Source organism: Zalophus californianus, chromosome 8 (assembly GCF_009762305.2).
Source record: "Zalophus californianus isolate mZalCal1 chromosome 8, mZalCal1.pri.v2, whole genome shotgun sequence".
Taxonomy (NCBI): Eukaryota; Metazoa; Chordata; class Mammalia; order Carnivora; family Otariidae; genus Zalophus; species Zalophus californianus.
This window is the reverse complement of record NC_045602.1, coordinates 126,769,846-126,789,081: the sequence shown is the minus strand read 5'-3', so window position 1 is coordinate 126,789,081 and position 19,236 is coordinate 126,769,846. Positions and strand designations below refer to the sequence as shown.

The 19,236-nt window shown below is 46.6% G+C and overlaps 1 protein-coding gene across 16 annotated transcripts in view; it reads left to right on the top strand.

Annotated features, from left to right (window-relative positions):
* The window catches only part of ZMYND8 (zinc finger MYND-type containing 8), a 139,127-nt gene that overhangs the window by 17,983 nt on the left and 101,908 nt on the right, over nucleotides 1-19,236 (top strand). For 12 of the 16 annotated variants that reach the window (XM_027621963.1, XM_027621964.1, XM_027621954.1 and 9 more), the window contains one exon: nucleotides 6,999-7,069. In XM_027621963.1, the coding sequence (XP_027477764.1) occupies nucleotides 6,999-7,069 (71 nt within the window). Of the gene's footprint in view, nucleotides 1-3,057; nucleotides 3,140-3,657; nucleotides 3,738-6,367; nucleotides 6,391-6,998; nucleotides 7,070-19,236 lie in introns of those variants that run through there. The other 4 variants (XM_027621958.1, XM_027621961.1, XM_027621960.1 and 1 more) reach the window with 4 other exon arrangements.

Sequence of the window (19,236 nt, the reverse complement as noted above, 5' to 3'; positions counted from 1 at the left end):
CTAGGACTTACGAGTGAAAAAAAGTAGACGCTTGGGTAGCGTTAGCTTCAGAATTTGCCCAGAAGTTCACTACATGAATTTCCAGCCTGGAGACCAATCTAGCATGACTGTAAATGCTGGAAATATAGTCAGTTGTTGTGTTATGCCAACTTTATGGAGTCATAATCTTTTTTCCTTTAAGTTCGTGTCCAGCCACCCACCTTTTAGCATCAGTTGGAAAAAGGCTCATTTAATAACGAGAAACGTACCAATTCTAAGTTAAGAAAAGTCGGTGCGAGGCCAGCTTTTCGAGTTGTTAAGAAGTGCAGGCAGTTAATGATGTTGTGTACTTAAAACTGAACAGTGCTACTACCCCACACAAGTCAGTCCAGACACTTAGCAATTTTCTTTGTTCTTTATCTCCTGGCTGTAAATGGAAATTACATATTGAGGTTCCTGTGGCCTCCCTAGAAGCAGTATCTAATCACAAGACTCCTGGTTTGGTGCCTTCAACGTTTGCATAATGGTGTTTGTTGGGCTGGAAGGAAACCTAAGGGCAAGGCATTTGCCCTCTAAAAGCTTGCATTAAAATGGCTCCTACAGGTTTGCAAAGCCAAGATGTTTTCAGATGTGCAGTCCCAGCAAGTTCCCAGCCCTGGACCAAGCTGGCCACTTTCCTCTGGTACTGTGGCCACCACCAAGCATGAGTCTGTAAAAAGTTAATTGCTTCCAAAGTAGCTTATTTCCCAGTTTCACTAAGGGGGGAAAATAAATGTCTGCATTGCAGCAGGACTAGGTAGGGACAGCAGTGCTGGCTTACAGAGCAGCCCAATGGGGCTCCTCTCTCCAGCTTTTGAACCAATAGACTTGGAGGAAAGGTTACAGATTGACAGTTGCAGTGGCCAGACTGAGAAGGGGCCTTCTGGAAGTTTCTACCATCTTTGTTCCTTTTAGGAGAAGCCTCTCCGCCAAGCTGAAGAATCTCCTACATTCCAGTCCTGAGGCATTCCCTCCCCACCGCCCACCCCCACCCCCTTTTTCTTTTTTACATCAAGGTAGAGTGATCGTTCTGCCACAGTTATACATTTCAGAGGGAGGCACAGAACTTGGGCTGTTTCCCTTTTTCCTTCTGCCTCCTCAGTCCCCAAAGAGGATGCACAGCTGCAAGGAACAAACACAGACACACTGGAGCTTGTGACTCTTCTCTCTCTCTCTCTCTCCCTCTCTTTTTTTTCCTTCAAGACCCTCCAGGATGGATTCACTTTTCTGCTTTGGGAAATTAAGTGGCATTCACGTGGGGGAGGGGGAGTAACTGCTTTTATTAGCTCCAGAAAATGGTCAGTGTTCCGTCTGTAAGTAACTAGGAATTAATTATATATAATCACTCAGTAAACTTTCTGCAGAGTTTTTCTAATTGCTGCTCATGAACATAGTTCGCTTGTTGGAGCTGAGTCCAGTTACTTTTATAATTAACAGCTCAAAGATTTGAGTCAAAAAGAAAGAAACAATGGGGCCTCTTGGATTATAAATTAGGGATGAGAACAATGGCTTTTTCTTTCTTTCTCTCCTTTTCTTTCTTGTAACCCCTTTTCTTTTAAACAAAACATTCCCCCTTTTCTTTCCCTGGGAGAACAGTGGGGAAACTTCTTCAGGTTTTAAACGGGGGGGGGGGGGGGGCAATGAGTCACATTTTAAAAAGCCAGGATGATAGTAACCCAGAAAACCCTGAAGGCAAAGGTAGGTTTTTAGAAAGTCCAACCACTTCCAATGTGTGATTTCTTTGTTTCTTTTGCCTTCTTTTCTCCTCTCTCTTCTGTGGCCGAGGCAACAAACATTTGTCCGCGGAGAGGCCCTATATCTGGCTTTGCCTCTGGTTGACCCTGAAAAGAACTATACATGCAAAAGTGGCCTCGCTACTCCACAACAGAGATTTAGTAAGGGAATCTGTTTAGAAGTCCTTTCCCCTTGATCTTAAATGCAAAACAAGTGAGGATTCACCCTTGGCTCCAGGTTGCTAAGGCTTTGCTGCCCTTCCCCCCACTCCGCACTCTCCTTACAGATAAACAAGCAGGCGGGAGCCATGTCAGCAGTGCGGCTAGTTTTGCTGCCAGGCTGTCCCTCCTCATCAAGATTACCTACCTACCGGCCGGCGAGGAGCCAACCTCCCGTCCTTGCCCCGGCCCAGCCTTGGGCACCATGCCCTCCTTTCTCCCCTGGAGCTAAAAAGCAGTCACCTTGAAACTCCCCACTCAAGCACCAGAGTGGTGAGGCCAATTCTCAGACCTGTAACAGTAAATTACATTACCCACTCTGAGGCTGCTAGTTCGGCCTCTGAAAGCGGGTTTTGCAAAACCCATTGTTAATTTTCAGGGCTCTGTTGGGGGTGGACAAAAATCTGATTTGTGAGTATCCCGTGCATTGGCTGAGGGAATGTTTTACTGTTGTTTCTCCTCTGCAGGCTCAGATTGTCTTTCCTGGAGGTTAACCGTCTTAGGGCTGGCTGGGTATTTGGTGGCCGTTTTCAGGCTTATGCACAGCCTTTTTCTTTTACCTTGGCCTCAGAGCAGGGGTGCAGCCCTTTAGCTTGGCTTTTCAGATGGCTGCTCTCCTTGCAACACTTTGATTTCACCTAGCTCCTTTTTGGGAGGGATGCAGAGCTGGTTTCTAATGTATCAAGAAGAGGGAATGGGCTTCCTCCCCCTCCCCAGCTTGCTCCCTTTTAACATTTTTGCATTTGTGTAGACACCTGTCTGTCCGCAGTTTAAGCCACAGGGCTGCATAATTCCTGACCTCCCACCCACCTAATTTGAGGGTAAGGGGGCCCCATCTCAGAGCCTCCTGTGGAAGGCTCAGGATCTAAAAGGGAAAGGGTTTTCCTCAGGAACCTGTGACTTCACAAACTCCCCCTGTCATTGCAGATTTTTTTTTTTTTTTAAGCTTCTAAACGTTGGGTTGTTGGTGTCCTTTGGTTGAGCTTTTCCTAGTTCTGATATTTAGGAAGGTGGCTTTGAAACTAGCAGGGCTGCTTCCACAAGAGCTACAGCTATTGAACAACCTGCTACCATTTTAGCTTCAATACAGGAATGAGGCAGTGTTGCCAGACGCCATTTTAAGAATCCTGCATAAATAGCTTAGCTCCCGATGACTCTGCCTGTTTTAGGTGAGTGCTTATATAAAGCTGCTCTGCTAACCATTCCCTTCCCCCCACCCCAATTTAAAAAAAAAATTAATTGCAGATTTAGGGAAGCATGGTTTTCTTATTTTGATGTTCACTCTTTTGTGATCTAGCAGAGGAAGATGTTGTGTCTTGGGGATTAAATATTTCTTACAGCCTGGACCAGTTTGGTATTTTGAATGAAAGTAAAAAGCTAAAGGAAAAGTCCTTGCGAATGATGCATGATTCTTGAATTGCTGTGCGATGATCCTCATCTGTAGAACCAGAGTCTTGTGCATGCTGGTTATATATTCTAGCTGGGTTAGATATTCTTGGTTAAAAGTCAAATAGTAGGGGCACTTGGGGAAAAAATATCTGGGCATTGTGTATCCAGGCTTTTTTTTTTTTTTTTCCTCCTGTCAAAACTAGATGTTTTTTTTCTTTCTCTCTCTCTTGGAAGTGTTGAGGGGATGGCATTCCTGGGAATTGCGGACCAGCCTTGAGTCCTCAGAATTAATAATCAGAAGGCTTAAAACATCCTGGAGGTGCAGCACTTCATCTGCAACTTTTAATTGCTCTTTTTCAGTGCATGCAGGTTTAAGAAGTAAGCCTGGGTTTTCTTGCTCAGGCATTGGGGGGACAAATCTTATTCTTTCTGGGACCGGAGGGGAAAGTCTTGGTTGTATTTGCAGATACTGTTATTTCTTCTTTAATTGTCTGAAACGTAGCAGTTTGTGAAATCCAGAGGCAAGTGACTTAGGGTAAATGTGAGGGCAAGAGGTGGTGGCGGTGGCAACAGACAATGTATACAACTAGTTGATGGTGTATTTTCTTGTTGGACTGAAAGGCTGTTTGGTTTTCAGCTAATTTTACTCTTTTCTTTAGCTGGTCCCCAGCCTCCCCAGTGGACCTTAAAAAAAAAAAAAGTAATGTCAGTTTGAAACAAGGGCTGCTTGTTCCATTGTTTTTGATTTAAATAATCGGGGTTGCTGGAAGCTAGCAGATAGGAAAGATGCTGTGTATGTTCTAAGACTTTAATGTGTTAAGGACAAGAGTTCAAAGTCTTTTCTCCAGGTGCAGCTGCCTTTTCTTTTTAACAATTATTGTTATTTGACTTTTTTTTTCTCCTCCAAACGACTGAACAGTTTTTAACCTAAATTGACCACGATCTGTGGGGCATTCAGACAGGTACAGATCTTTTCTCACCACCACTTTTGATGTAATACTGATAATTTTTTCCCTAATAACATACTAGTCCTTAACACTAAACCAAAAACAAACAAAAAAACACAACAACCACCAAAAAAACTGAGATCAGTGGTGTAGAAAAAAGGAAGTCCCTTTAGATGTGGCTGTTCAGAATGACTCATTTTGCATTCTGGTCTTTGCTCTTGTAAATGAAGTTTTTTTTCCTTTTAACGCATAGACACTGCAATTTCCTTTAGTCAAATGCAAGTTATTGTGTGTGTGTGTGTGTGTGTGTGTGTGTGTGCGCGCGCGCGCGCGCACGCGGGCATGTGTGGGCACGGGTTCCCTTTGAAAGCATGGCTTGCTGATCTGCTAAAAAAGATGGTTTTTTTGAAATTGTGCTCAAATCCTTGGCTGAAGCTGGTGGTGCTATTGCTAAAGTTAGGTGATTATGGGGCCCACTTGTAATACTTGCAAAGATAAAACTGCTTCACTTTTCTCCCCTCTTGCTGCAACAGCAAATAGCCACCACCTAACTAGTTTGCATTTCCCTAGCTTCTCAGCAGCATCCCGGCCTGAAGGACTCCCACTCCTTTTGGGCTGCCAAAAGCCAAATAATTGTTCTCTTGAATGCAGTCCTCCATGATCAGTACACCTTTGAATGTTTTCATCACTGCAGAAATCCATCAAGTGGGTTTTAGGGGCTCTGTTCTGCCTAACTATTTTATCAGTGTACGTTTGGGTGGGATCCCAGATGCGTGTTTTCTCTGTCCCTCAAAATAGGGGATCGGTTGCAGTAAGTTTAGTATTTCACATACTTGATGCCAGAGAGGGAAATAGAATTCTAGTTGCTAGAAAGATCAAGGTTGCTATTTGTTCTTTTCAAGTTGATCATCTCCCCATCTCTGAGGGCTGCTTGATACACACACACACACACACACACACACACACACACACACATTTTTATGAAAATGTATTTCCAGTCACCTCAGGCAAGAAACCATCAGCAAGTATTCATTTGGACCGTGTGTGTGTTGCAGGCAGAGTGTGTTTCCGAGTTGAGAATGTCTCTGAAGTTGGAGTAAAAAGTATTCGTGCTAAAATCACCTTCCACAAATCACCTTGTAATATTGCCTGTTAGCAGAGTGTTTAAATTTAAGAGTCTGCTTCTGATGGAAACCATTTGTGACAAAATGCCGGTTGTTTCTTTGGTGATTGGTATCACGGCTTTTTCCACGGATGCAGTGTCAGTGAAATTGTTAATCGGATTCTACATCAGAGAGCTAAATGTGTTAATATTCCAATTTTAAACTACCTTTCTTTCTTCTCTCTGCTGGGACTAGTTACGTTAGAGGTGTGCAAGTTTTCTAATTTTATTCTGAGCTATAATTTCTTCCTTTCCGTCTGGTTCCCGTCCTGAGATCAGACATGGCCCTCTCCTAAAGCCATCTCCCTCTGACCCTGAGGTTCCAGGCCTTTTTGGACTCATCTTTTGTCTTGTCACAGTCTCAGACCACGGAACACAGAAGGGACATTCTAATCCTTCCTCTCTCTCTCAGCCCTCCCTCCAGTCCTGGCTTTGAGTCTTCCAAATGGAAAATTCCAGCCATATCAATTGGTGATGTACCCATTTTGTTCATGGTGAATCACAGACTGATGGAGTTGCCGCTAGAGTACTTTGCCCATATTCTTATCACTTCATTGTCAGCCTGAAGGCTTGGAAGGTTCCAGCACCTCAAATATTTTGCCCCTATAAAAGCAGAACTCTACCGGCTTGCCGGGGAGGTGTGTGTGTGTTGGGGGGGGGGTGCACATGAAGTGGCCTGCACTCCATTCAAATGGAGTTTCAGCCAGCCGAGAGAGTGCGAGAAGATTCTGGTGGACCTTCCCAGCCAAGGGGCCTGTTTCCCGCTGCCCCCCTCCCCTCTCTTCCCAACCCCCAACTCTCAGCCTGTCTTAAATAATCCTTCCTCATTCCACTTTTGTGGTGGGGGATAATTAGTCACAGCTCAAGAGTGCTGAATGCTTGCTCTAAGCCATGCGTGCAACAGAGAGGAAACATCCAGGAGGTGGGAGTATGGACACCCCAAGCCTAATTCCTGGGATAAGTGCTCGTGGTTTGAATGTTTTGAGACCAGGCCTTTTGCTTCTAACCTGGGCATATTCTCCCACTTTTCAGTTTAACCTATATATATTTTTTTCCTGTTTCTGCCTCATCGGCTAATTTTAAGAATTAGCCGGGAGGTATGGGAAATGCTCTCTGCCTTGCAGCATTCAGAGATCAGAACTATGGGTACCCTGTGAAGCACCTCCAACCTGAACCCGGTGTTAACAAGGAGAAACTTGTTTACTTGCCGGCTCGGTTCTCAGTGGCCCACGGGGGCAGATTGTAATTGTGTGTCTAAAAATGTGCTTTTTTGCATCCCCCAGCAGCATGACAACTGGAATAGTAATTTGACTTAAAAAAAGAACAACCTAGTGGTTTGAAAAACTCCTTTAGGAGTCTTACTTAGCACATTGTTGGAAATCAAGTGTGGGGGTACCCCCTCCCCCCGGCCCTCCGAAAGGATGGGGGATTGTCTTCGATGTGGGTTTGTTGTTAGAACTTCTCAATAGCGGCCCCCATGGGGCAGGTTCTCAGTCTACCTAAATGTGAACATAATTTGCTCTGTTTCAGCTTGGCCGAAGAGGAAATAAAAACTGAACAGGAGGTGGTAGAGGGCATGGATATCTCTACTCGCTCCAAAGGTGAGTAAAAATCTTGTACCATCTATTCCAGAGCAGAGGAGGAAATTGGAATTTCTTTTTCTAGTTGTCGTGGCGCAGTGAAGTGTGGCTGTAAGGATCCGAGGCTGTAACACTCCTCTGATTTTGAGAGGAACCTTTGATGGATGGGCCTGATTTGTGGAGAAATCTCCTTTTGCTTTCTTTTCCCTTGTGTGTCTGTGTAGGTAGAACTACCTATGGGATGGTGGGTGGGGATTGTCCCAACAGTAAATTTTACATATGTATGATGACTGAGGGGGAGGGTGGCTCCTTGCCTCTCTGCAGGGTGACTTTTAGGAATTCACCGTTTAAATAACGCAGGTGCTAGAAGCAACCAGAGAGTCCAGATGCTGTTGGGTTTCTGATTTTAATAACAGTCCTCTTCGGAATCACAGAAATGAAACAGAGTTGGCCCTCCTTGGAAAACGGTGGTCTTGGTTAGAGATAAAGAGGAAACGTAGGACTTTGTGGAATGCTGGGGATAGCGTTTGCATTTAGGACAAAATTTAGCTAATTAGAGCAAACACAGTTGATGTTTTAATTCAGAATCCTGCGTTAGACTCCTCAAAATCTTCTAATTGTGGGATTGGTACTTTTCATTTGGTCTGTGTGAAATTGTAGGAGGCTTCCCAGAAGGAAGTAGTTATTCAGTTTTTGCCTTCAGGATGTTTTTAGGAATGAGCTACTGGAGCATTTTCCACATCTTTGGTTGATGAAAATGCTCATTTCCAAGCTTAATGATTGTACCAAGGTGCTGGTATTCCTTCGACAAGTCCCTGAGTGTCTGCTCTGAGCTGAGGGTTATGGGGGAGATAGGGTTGGGAGAAGGGTTATTGCAGACTGCCAGAAAGATTCTAGAACTTTCTAGAATCCAGCTAGAGAGCATTATAAGAAGTGGCTGGCTCCCTAGAGGAATCTAAAACAACAGAGCTTTTTGAGGCTTTTTATAAGATAGCCCTGTCATTTGGGGCAAAGATGAGGGTCAGATAATGAGGGCTGTGACTCTGGCTGTTGTTGGGGCCTGGCCTCACGGATGGGGGGTGCGGCATGGTTTGGCCGGGTGGGTGGGGGTGCCCTAGGTGAGAAGGCCAGGCTGCCAGAGTGGGTGGTCTGTGCCTGGAGGTGGAGGGGGTAGAGGGGGTGTGCCTGAGCAATGGAGCAGACTGAGGATTTGGGGAGGGTGGGCCTAGTCAGAGGGCCACTGCCTTTTCATCACAGCCCTCCCCTGCCCCCCGCTGGGCCAGCAGCACCTGTAATGATCAGGAGAGCCATGGGGAAGTTTTGAGCAAGGAAAGAACCTTCCCGTAGAGGGGTCTTTAGATAGTTGCTGACGAGGGAGCATTTCCCATTCCCCTTGTGGTCAGAATGGAATTTGGGACAGAGACACCGGAGAATGGGACACAGCGTCTTTGTCCTCACTGTGCTCATTTGCACGCTTTCTGTCTCTGTCCCTTCATGTTCCTATCTTTAAAATGGGGTGTTGGGTCAGATTCTAAGATCCTTCCACCTTGGGTTCTCTTGTAGAACTAACGCTCACTGACAGTATTTACAAAGGCCATGTTTGTATCAGGAGCCTTTTCTTCTTGAATTATTCTAGTCCCCTTAGGAGGTGGGAGGTATTGTTCCTATTTTGCAGATGAGGACACTGAGGCTCTGCCTAGCAGCCTCTCACAGGTGGTAAATGCAGGATGGGATCGAACCGAGGCTCCAGCTACCACCAAGGAGGTGCTTCCTTCCTGAGCACTGAGTGCGTGGAATGCCCTGTAGCCTCGTTGTGGAGACTTTTCCAAAAGGGTCAAACTGAGGGATCGTCCATCGGCGGGAGGCCCACTTTGCTCAGGCCCCCCCTACTCTGGGTGGGAGAGCCCTCCTCTCGTCTTCTTTCAGACCCCGGGATGCTCCTAGCTCTTCACCAGCTTGCATCTCCCAATGACTGTGGCATCTGAAGTGATGATCCCCTTGGGGTGACTATTGTCCCTTGTTTCATTGTCCCACTCTGGTCCTGTCCCTACAGCAGTGAGGTGCTCTTAGAAGACAGATGAGATCCTGATCATCTTGTGAACTCCTTCCACTGACCTTCCAGTTTCCTTCGGCTCAAGTTGGAGGTCACTATGGCCTACCTACCTGGGTCAACCCATTTGCCTTCATTCACCCTGCGACCTTCTGTTGGACTCTACCAATTTCTCTCCCTGACTCCATTTGAACTGCCCCACCTCCTTTCCCTCTGGTCCCTCTCGGGGGCCCCGTGTGTCCTGTGTCTTTTGCCGGTAACGTGCTGCTCTGGGTCCAGCTGCCTTTCTTATCTCTCGATTCATCTTAGACCTCCTCTCCCAGAGACCTTTGGTAGCAATCCAGTCCAAAGGAGCCATTCCATCATTTTCTGTTACATTTTTAAAAGTAACTTCTAATTTTAGAGCAGCTTTAGATTTCCGGATAAGTTGGGCAGATAGTGCAGAGTGTTCCCATGTCACCCCTTCCACTTCCTGCGCGCACGCGCGCGCGCGCACACACACACACGCGCACACACACACACACACACACACACACACACACACACACACAGCTTTTCCCTGCTATTAACATCATATGCTAGCATGGTGCCTTCGGCACAGTTGATGAATCTATATCGGTATGTATTTATCAACTAAAGCCTGTACATTGTTCAGATTCCCTTGGGTTTTTGGGCGCCTGGGTGGCTCATTTGGTTAAGAGACTGCCTTCGGCTCAGGTCATGATCTTGCAGTTCCAGGATTGAGTCCTGCATCGGGCTCCCTGCTCAGTGGGGAGCCTGCTTCTCCCTCTGACCCTACCCCCTTCTTGCGCTCTCTCTCTCTCTCTCTCTCTCTCTCTCTCATTCTTTCTCTCTCAAATAAGTAAATAAAGTCTTAAAAAAGAAAAAAAGATTCCCTTGGGTTTTCTACCGAGGTCACTTTTCTGTTCCAAGATCTTACCCAGTAAACCAGGTTACATATAGTTAGGGCTCCTTAAGTCTCCTCTTGGCTGTTAGTTTCTCAGACTTTCCTTGTTTCCGATTACCTTGATAGCTTTTTTTTTTTTAAGATTTTATTTATTTATTTGAGAGAGAGAATGAGAGAGAGCACAAGAGGGAAGAGGGTCAGAGGGAGAAGCAGACTCCCCGTCGAGCAGGGAGCCCGATGTGGGACTCGATCCGGGGTCTCCAGGATCATGACCTGAGCCGAAGGTAGTCGCTCAACCAACTGAGCCACCCAGGCGCCCAATAGCTTTTTTTTTTTTTTAAGATTTTATTTATTTATTTGACAGAGAGAGTGAAAGAGCACAAGCAGGGGGAGCAGCAGAGGGAGAGGAAGAAGCAGGCCCCCTTCCGAGCAGGGAGCCTGATGCGGGACTTGATCCCAGGACCCTGGGATCATGACCTGAGCCAAAGGCAGATGCTTAACCATCTGAGCCACCCAGGCGCCCTGACCTTGATAGTTTTGAGGAGGGATATCTCACAGTTGGGATTTATCTCATGTTTTCCTCACGACTGGACTTGGGTGGACTGGGGTTGTGGGTTTTTGGGAGGAAGACCACAGAGTAAGATACCATTTTCATCACATCACATCAAGGGTACATTAAAAAAAAAAAAGATTTATGTATTTATTTTTAGAGAGAGAGCAAGCGGGGGGGGGAGGGGCAGAGGGAGAGAGAGAGAGAATCCTGAAGTAGACTCCCTGCTGATCGGAGGAAGCCCAACGTGGGACTTGATCCCACAACCCTTAGATCATTACCTGAGTTGAAATCAAGTGTTGGCTGTTCAGGCGCCCCTCATGGTATGTGTTACCGATGTGCTTTCTTGCTGATGATGTTGATTTTGACCACCTGGCCGGTTGGGTCAGGTCACCAGCCTCCTGTGCTGTACTCTTCGTAAGGAGGTCATGATGCCCGCCCACACCTACCGAATGGGGGTGTACTCTACCTCCTTGAGGTCAGAGTGTGTACACAAATTATTTGGAATTCTTCCGTTTGAGAGATTTGTCCCTTTTGCCCAGTTATTTGTTACTTAGTCACTTATATCAGCATGACTATTATTTTAAACCTTGGGTTGTAGTCCAGTATGGCTTATTTATTTTGTTGCTCAAGATGTTCTAGATTGGGGCACCTGGGTGGCTCAGTCGTTAAGCGTCTGCCTTCACCTCAGGTCAGGATCCCCCGGGGGTCCTGGGATCGAGCCCCGCATTGGGCTCCCTGCTCAGCGGGAAGCCTGCTTCTCCCTCTCCCACTCCCCCTGCTTGTGTTCCTGCTCTCGCTATCTCTCTCTGTCAAATAAATAAATAAAATCTTTAAAAAAATAAAAAAGAAGATGTTCTAGGTTTAAGGGGGCGCCTGGCAGGCTTAGTCGGTGGAACGTGTGACTCTTAACCAACTGAGCCACCCAGGCACCCCCAAGAATGTGTGACTCTTGATCTCAGGGTTGTGAGTCTGAGCCCCACCGTGTGGGTAGAGATTAAAGATGGTCTTAGGCCATGAGAAGCTCTTCTGGTTGGCTCCTGTGTCCCTTTGATATCAGTGGGGTTGATGGGTTGGTTGACTGATTGATTGAACGCTTTCTTACTTTTGGTCACTACAAGATGCATTAGGCTCATCTCGTATATTTTCTGCCCTGGATTTAGCTGTTTCCCTTGGGCACCCTGGTTCCTTTTATTGAAGAGTAGCATTGGAAACCAAGCTCTGGTTCCTCAGTGTGCTTGTTGCTACGTAGATGTCTGTTTCTTGGGCCTCTTGGCCGACAGAGCTGGGAAACGTATGTGTGTATACTGACCCGTACGTATACATACAACTATAACAATTTCTCTCTGTATCTACATTAAACTAAACATGAGTTCATATGCTTGTCTCCAATTCTGATCCATGACCGTGTGGATCATTCCAGCGTTCTCCTCTCCCTTGTCTATACCCTCTCACTCCTGAACTGAGAAAGCTCCCTCTCACCATCTGCCATTTGTTTACTATGTTCTGGTATAGTTTAAGTCTTATCATCAGTGTACAGCTTGATAAACTTAAACACATGTATACACTTGTGTGACCACAACCCAGGTCAAGAGAATTGAACACTTATGGCATTCCAGAAGCCTCCTCAAGCTCACTCCAGATTTCCTTCAAGCCCTCTCTATGACCTTGTACTTCTTATTTGTTTATTGACGGTCTCCTCTGCTGGAATGTAGGCTCCGTCTCTCGGTAGGCTCCGTCTCTCCCCAGGCTCTAGACCGCCATGTTCAACCACACCCTTCCATCTGAGATGTTGGGTAGCATAGAGGTTTATTTATTGATTTTTATTTTATTTTTTTTAAGATTTTATTTGACAGAGAGAGACGCAGCGAGAGAGGGAACACAAACAGGGGGAGTGGGAGAGGGAGAAGCAGGCTTCCCACTGAGCAGGGAGCCCGATGTGGGGCTTGATCCCAGGACCCCGAGATAAGACCTGAGCCCAAGGGGCGCCTGGGTGGCTCAGTCGTTAAGCGTCTGCCTTTGGCTCGGGTCATGATCCCAGAGTCCTGGGATCGAGCCCCACATCGGGCTCCCTGCTCGGCGGGGAGCCTGCTTCTCCCTCTCCCACTCCCCCTGCTTGTGTTCCTTCTCTTGCTATATCTCTCTCGGTCAAATAAATAAATAAAATCTTTAAAAAAAAAAAAAAAGACCTGAGCCCAAGGCAGACGGTCAACGACTGAGCCACCCAGGCGCCCCTTATTTTATTTTTTAAAATATTTGTCAGAGAGAGGACACAAGCAGGGAGAGTGGCAAGCAGAGGGAGAAGCAGGCTCCCTGCTGAGCAAGGAGCCCGATGCGGGACTCCATCCCAGGACTCTGGGATCATAGCCCGAGCTGAAGGCACACACTTCACCGACTGAGCCACCCAGGCATCCCGGCATAGAGGTTTAAAAAAAAACCTCTTCTGGAGCCAGACTCCCTGGATCCCCACTCTGGCCTGCCCCCTACCTGGCTGGGTTATTCTTTGTGGCTCAGTTTCCTCATGTCCACGGGGATGGTAAAGCTAGCTGAGGATTGAATTTGCTCATATACACAGAATGCTCAGAACTGGGGTGTAGTGTGTGCTCAGAAGTGTTAGCCAGGATTAGAATCAGAGGAAGAAGGATGAGCTTGTATTGATAAGCCTGTCAGGTGGAAGCCCTATTTACCACCTTCTGCTGTTTCCCCCACTTAGAACCTCTAGGAAGGGGGAGTGGAGACAGATAGGGGAGCCATGCCCAGACTGTGAAGAGTTGTAGGCTTCCCAGAAGTTGGGCTCAGATAGGCTTCCTGTGCTTTTGGCCTCTATGACATTTGAAGAAAGCTTGTCTGCAGCTGGCTGGGACTGATTTTCCCAGGGCCCTTACTATGGTGGGGAAACCATGAGGGGGAGTGGGAAGGGGTCACCTGGTTTTGAGGGAGACTTTTCTCCTCCCCCAGGGACTGCCTTGGATGGCTTTCTTTGTGTGGAACCGAGCTCCCGTCTTCCACGGTTGGGTGGCCAGGTGACGGGGTGCTTTTGTGTCTAGAACCTTGGGTCAGGTGAGTCGATTGCATTCACAGATGCCTGGAGCCATGCTGGGTGGCTCAGGTGCTGAGAGCTGAGGTCAGCATGGTCTAAATGGGATGCTTGCAAAGCCTGACTTATCTCTCTCTTTAGACCTTTATCTCTAAGTCCACGGTGGGATGATCTGGACCCAGCAAATGCATACATATTTCTCGAGCCTGCTTTTCTTGTGGTTTGGGAAGTTCAGTGGTTCACAGGACACTGAACTTGGGAAGTTCAGTGGTCCCCACAGGACACCATTTGGTCAGGATTCTTTGGTTGTGAGCCATGAAAGCCAGTTCTGGTTAATGGGAGCAGGAAAAGGATGGATGAAGGTGGTCCCTTGGCTGACAGGGTTGATGGGAAGTCCGGAGGTCCAGGGATGCCGTGGGGAGCAGAACCAGTGTATAGCCTCCTCACGGTCAACAGGACAAAGTCTGCTGGGAGAGTCGCTCACCTTGTTTCATGCATCTGCCCTTTGGCCAGGGAAGGGCTGGTGTCTGGACACCTGGTCCCACCAACTGCCCCCAACCAGGGAGGAGATGATTCTTTAGGAGGTGACATGGCCACTCTGGCATCTTGGGAAATTGGCACCATCATTCCCTACTTGCAGATGGAGAGCAGGCCTTGAACTGTCCTCTGCTTGGGACACTTAGAGACTCCAATAACTAACTCATAATTCTTTAATCCTATTCCGACATCTAGTCCGTACGACCCTTCAGGTTCTCTAACTAAATTTCAGTTTGTACACCCATAACACGCACCCATTTATTAACTAAGTAATTCCCAAGCCAGCCATTGCCATTACCCCAGCCTGGGCATTTACTGGAGCGTTTTATTTCTCTGGAGACAAAGCTTTCGAGCTTTTAAGATGTCAGGTTGACATTTGTGTCTGAGGGTAGTGATTTGCTGAAAGAAGCTCAAGCATAAATCGGAAGTACTGTCTAGATGCTAGGTGTGTTTGCCTAGCTAATATCTTCTGAGTACTTATCAGGTGCCAGGGATTCTATGCAAATTACTTCATTGGATTTTTATAATAATGCTGGGATGTAGGTGTGTCGTTATTCCCATTTTATAGCCAAGGAAACTGAGGCTCAGTGGGATTAATGGAGTGGCGAAGTGGAGAACTGGGGTCAGGTTTTATCTTTGAGTTTAAACCTCTGTACGTAACCATGTGCTCTTTCCAAGGGTGCTAAGTCCGACATCTGCAAGGTAGATCAGTGAGATGAGCTGGCTGGCACCTTGGGGTGCTGGGGCCTTTGAACAGCAGAGTGCCTGCTCTGATGCGGGAGCGTGCCTCCATCTGACTGCTCACCAGCAGGAATATGGCTCATTCAGTGTTGCCCGGATCCCCCCCCCTTGCGCCATAAAAATGCCTGCCTTGGAAATGTGGTTTATGCAGGCCGGTTTTTCAAAGACCACGCACGAACCCAACAACACGTATCTCCAGGTCAGAAGTGCCTTGTCAGTTTGCATTCTCTGCATGAGACTGGTCACAGCAAAGTTCTGTGCAGGATTTTGGCCACACGATGCTTGACTCAGAGCAAGCCCCTCCAAGGCCAGGGACTTGAAATCTGAAAAATGATGGTCTCTGGGAGTTCATGTCTCCATACAAAGGCTCCCCTGTTTGGGCTGCTTGCCTCTTGATCCTGCCATGTGTGCATTTTGCGGTAATGATTGTGGTGTGCGGATGCCAGGCTGCCAAAGCTGAAACCATTTTTAAAAATGTCTGTGTAATATCACCCGCACAAGGGAATGAGCCACTTGGAAACCGTGCACAGATGCAGCGGAAGCTCAAGATATTAAAATCTTGAACAGTATCGTTCTTGCTGAGATTTGCCTGGGTTAGGGATATGTTTTCTGAGACAGGATGCTTGAGAATATACAATTATAGCAATTTGCTAACCAGCCCCAGACCTTAATTAGTACAGGATCCTTGTTCTCACTGTTGTATGTAAATTAAGACTGTTTCACAAAGGGATTGTTTATGAGGATGGCTATGAGATAGAGACCTGTCATTTTTTTTCCCCCAGGGAAACTCTTTAAGAAAATACAACCGTAAACATTCTTAAATCACGGTGTGATGCAGAAGTGCTGAGAATTTTCTTTTAAAAAATGAGCATCAGTATTTTTAACTCTATTTTGGCTCTTCTATAGCCTAAGAAGTACCATCCATGTACTATGCAATGGAAAGCATTTATTTGTGAGTTAGATTACCAGATTGTTCCTCTCCTAAGAAGATTTAAAATGTCCCGGAACTCTGAAGATGTTGGATAATGGCTTTCCAAATGAGAAATCTACCTTCTCTTGGCTAGAGTAGCATCTGCCATGCATCTGTTCATGGGATCCTGTCGCCCCGTTCATGCAATTTCGTTTTGTGGTTCACTTGTGGAAAATTTTGTGTTTGCCCCATTTTCTTTTTTTTTTTGGCCCCATTTTTGAAGCCTGACCCGTGCTACATGTTTATGTGACTTCTGTTATTCTAGAAGACTGTGATCTAAAATGGACTGTTTTCAACTTGAGTTTGAAAAGAACCATCTCCTTTTCTTCCTCCAAATGCCTGTAGAATTAAGGTACCAGGTCCGAGGCCTTTTAGAGATCCTGGCACTTTTTTTTTTTTTTTTTTTTTTGCCTGAAACTCTCAAATAGGTTTGCTTCCTTGATGGTGGGTCCTTTACCATTGACTTGAGGGGAGCAAGTTTGGAAAGCCCACATCTCGCAGTTGGGGTGGAGTGCAGTATCATAGGGTCCTCCCCACCCGTACCCCAAGTTCGTTCTACCCACCTCCAGCTTTCCTGGGAACCTAGAAACCTGGCATTTCACAGACTTAAAAAAAAAAAAACAGAACAAAAACCAAGAACAAAAGCTTTATTGATACATAATTCACATATTGTACAAATCTCTATTTTAAAGTATACACTTAAATGGTTTTTAATATGTTCACAGAATTGTGCAACCATCACCACAAACGACTTTAATATTTTCCTCATCCCAGTAAGAATCCCCATCCCCATTAATAATCACTCCCATTGTCCCTTTATCCGAGCCCTGACAACCACAAGTCCACCTTCTGTCTCTGGGAAATTACCCGTTTTGGTTGTTTTATATAAACAAAGTCACAGAGTATATGACTTCCTGTATCTGACTTATTTCTTAGACTTAATGCTTCCAAGACTCATCCACATGTAGCATATGCCAGGACGTTGTTCTTTTTATGGCTGAAGAATGCTCTATTAGGGGTATATCACGTTTTGTTTACCGACTCATCCATCCGTTCATAAGACATTCGACTTGTTTCCACTTTTGGGCGACTCTGAATACACGTGAAAATTTTGTATGCGTTTTTGTAGGGATAGATGTTTTCATTTCTCTTGGTTATAAATGTAGGTAGGAGTGGGGTTCTGGGGTCCTAGGGTGGTAAGTCTGTTTAATGTTTTGATGGATGTATAGACTTTTGAGCACACTCAAGTCTCTCCCCCGTCTACCCTCTTGACCCTGCGTGCTTTCTACTAGCCATTCTTCCCTGGCCTCTTCTTCAAAGCCATATTTCTTGGGAGAAGTGTCTGTATTTATGTCATGGGTTCCTCACCTCCAGATTTGTCTTGCTAGCTCCATTGTGCCTCTCCCTGGTCCCTCCATGGGAGCGCCTGGTCCCTCCACGTGAGTGTCTTACTGAGCTCCCTCCCTGAGCTTCCTGCAGACTCCATGCTTGTTGCTTTTTTTTTTTTGTTAAATATTTTATTTATTTATTTGAGAGAGAGAATGAGATAGAGAGAGAGAGAGAGAGAGCACGAGAGGGAAGAGGGTCAGAGGGAGAAGCAGACTCCCTGCTGAGCAGGGAGCCCGATGCAGGACTCGATCCTGGGACTCCAGGATCATGACCTGAGCCGAAGGCAGTCGCTTAACCAACTGAGCCACCCAGGCGCCCCATGCTTGTTGCTTTTTCTGGTGGAGCTTTAGATACTCCTCCACCTTGATCTGACAGAGGTACTGGATGTTGCCCTTCATTCTTCTCCTGGAAACCATCTCTTCCTCGGCTGTTCTTTTGCTACCTCAGTCCTGGTTTTGCTCCTCTTTCCCTGGTACCTTCTCTGCTCGTCAGCCGTTAAATGTTGGTGTTGTAGAAAGCGTGGCCCTGGCCTCCTCTCTCCCAGCATGTTCTCTCCCTGAGTGATCTCGCCCACATCTGTAGCTTTGTGACACACACGTTTTTTATTTCAAGCCTAGATTTTTCCTGAGTCATGAGGCAGGAAGGGCCAGCTGCCTACCTGAGCTCCCCACCTGACCTCCCTACCTGTTGTTCATGGGTGTCTCGAACTCAGCATGTCCCAAGCTGATTTCACATCTCAGCCTGCTCTCCTGCTGCCCCGCCCCCCCCATCCCCAACAAAACACCTGCTTCTCTACTGTGAGGGATAAGCCAGTACTCTGCCAGTTGGTTAGGTCAAAGAGATGGGACTTAATTCTTAATTCTTCTGTCCTTTTGCCTCTTTGTGTCATTTTCTTACAGTGTTAGGTCCTAAATATCATTGTGTAGGTTATCACTCTTGGACTGCAGTGGCCTCTTAACTGGTCCCGAGGTCTCTGTCTACCCCCCAGTCCTTCTGAAAGGAACATCTCCTCTGGCTACCATCTCCCACTTGAAGCTCTTAAAGAGCTCGCTCTCCTTAGTTTCAGGATGAAGATCAAAATCCTAAAATCCCCATGTGTTGGCCCCTGCCTACCCTTTAAGCCTTCCTCTGTGTTCTCCTTTTCTCTCTTACTTGGGCCACACCAATCTTTGAGATTTCAGAGAGAGTGCCATCTCTAGCCATGGAGTCTTTGCTCCTACCTGGGAGATCCTCCTCTCTCCTCTCTTCTAACCTCCCAACCTCCCTGGGTCTAAGGCTCCAAATGAGGGTGGGTCCTGCCTTTTGTTTTTCTTGATCCCATTATGATCGGTGCCTCTTTTACTACCACTGTGCCTGTTCTGGTTGGTGTGCAGTAAATATTTATTTTGAACAAATGGGTGAATGGCTTGACTTGGTCTATCAGATGCATACAACTTTTATCCTGGAAAACGAAGTAAAAAACAGCCTTTCAGCTAGAGAGGGTGGCTTTGTTTCCAGCATAATCCGTGCCTGGAAATAATTACCCAAGCTCAGATGTCTGCTCTCTCTGAAACGATTGGTGGCCTGTCTTTCTTTCCCCCCAGGGACATAGCACTCTTTTGAAATGGCCCCCTTCCCTCTGATTTCTTTCCTTCCCGAAGTATTAATACCACTCAGGTAGGGCCCCTTCCAAAACACAAGTCTGATTGTCCTGCTCTCCTGCTTTAAATTTCTAAGGGCTCCTGAAGACTACAGTCTTGAGCAGGGAGAGATCCAAGGCCCTACTCCCTGTCCTTTCTAGGCTTGGGTCAGCATCCCTGCAGACCTGCACATTGCCTTATACAGCCTTCCAAGCCCAAATATCGGTCCTGGGATAGGTCAGGTTCTCTCCTGCTCCTTGCAGAGGCACACCTTTGCAGTTCTTCCAGACTACTGTCCTAGGTGACTGCCTTGCCCTCACCTTCTCCACGTGCTTGGGGACCCAGCCCCCCCCTCTTTCTGAGCCTTCATTTATACCTCCTTCAATGG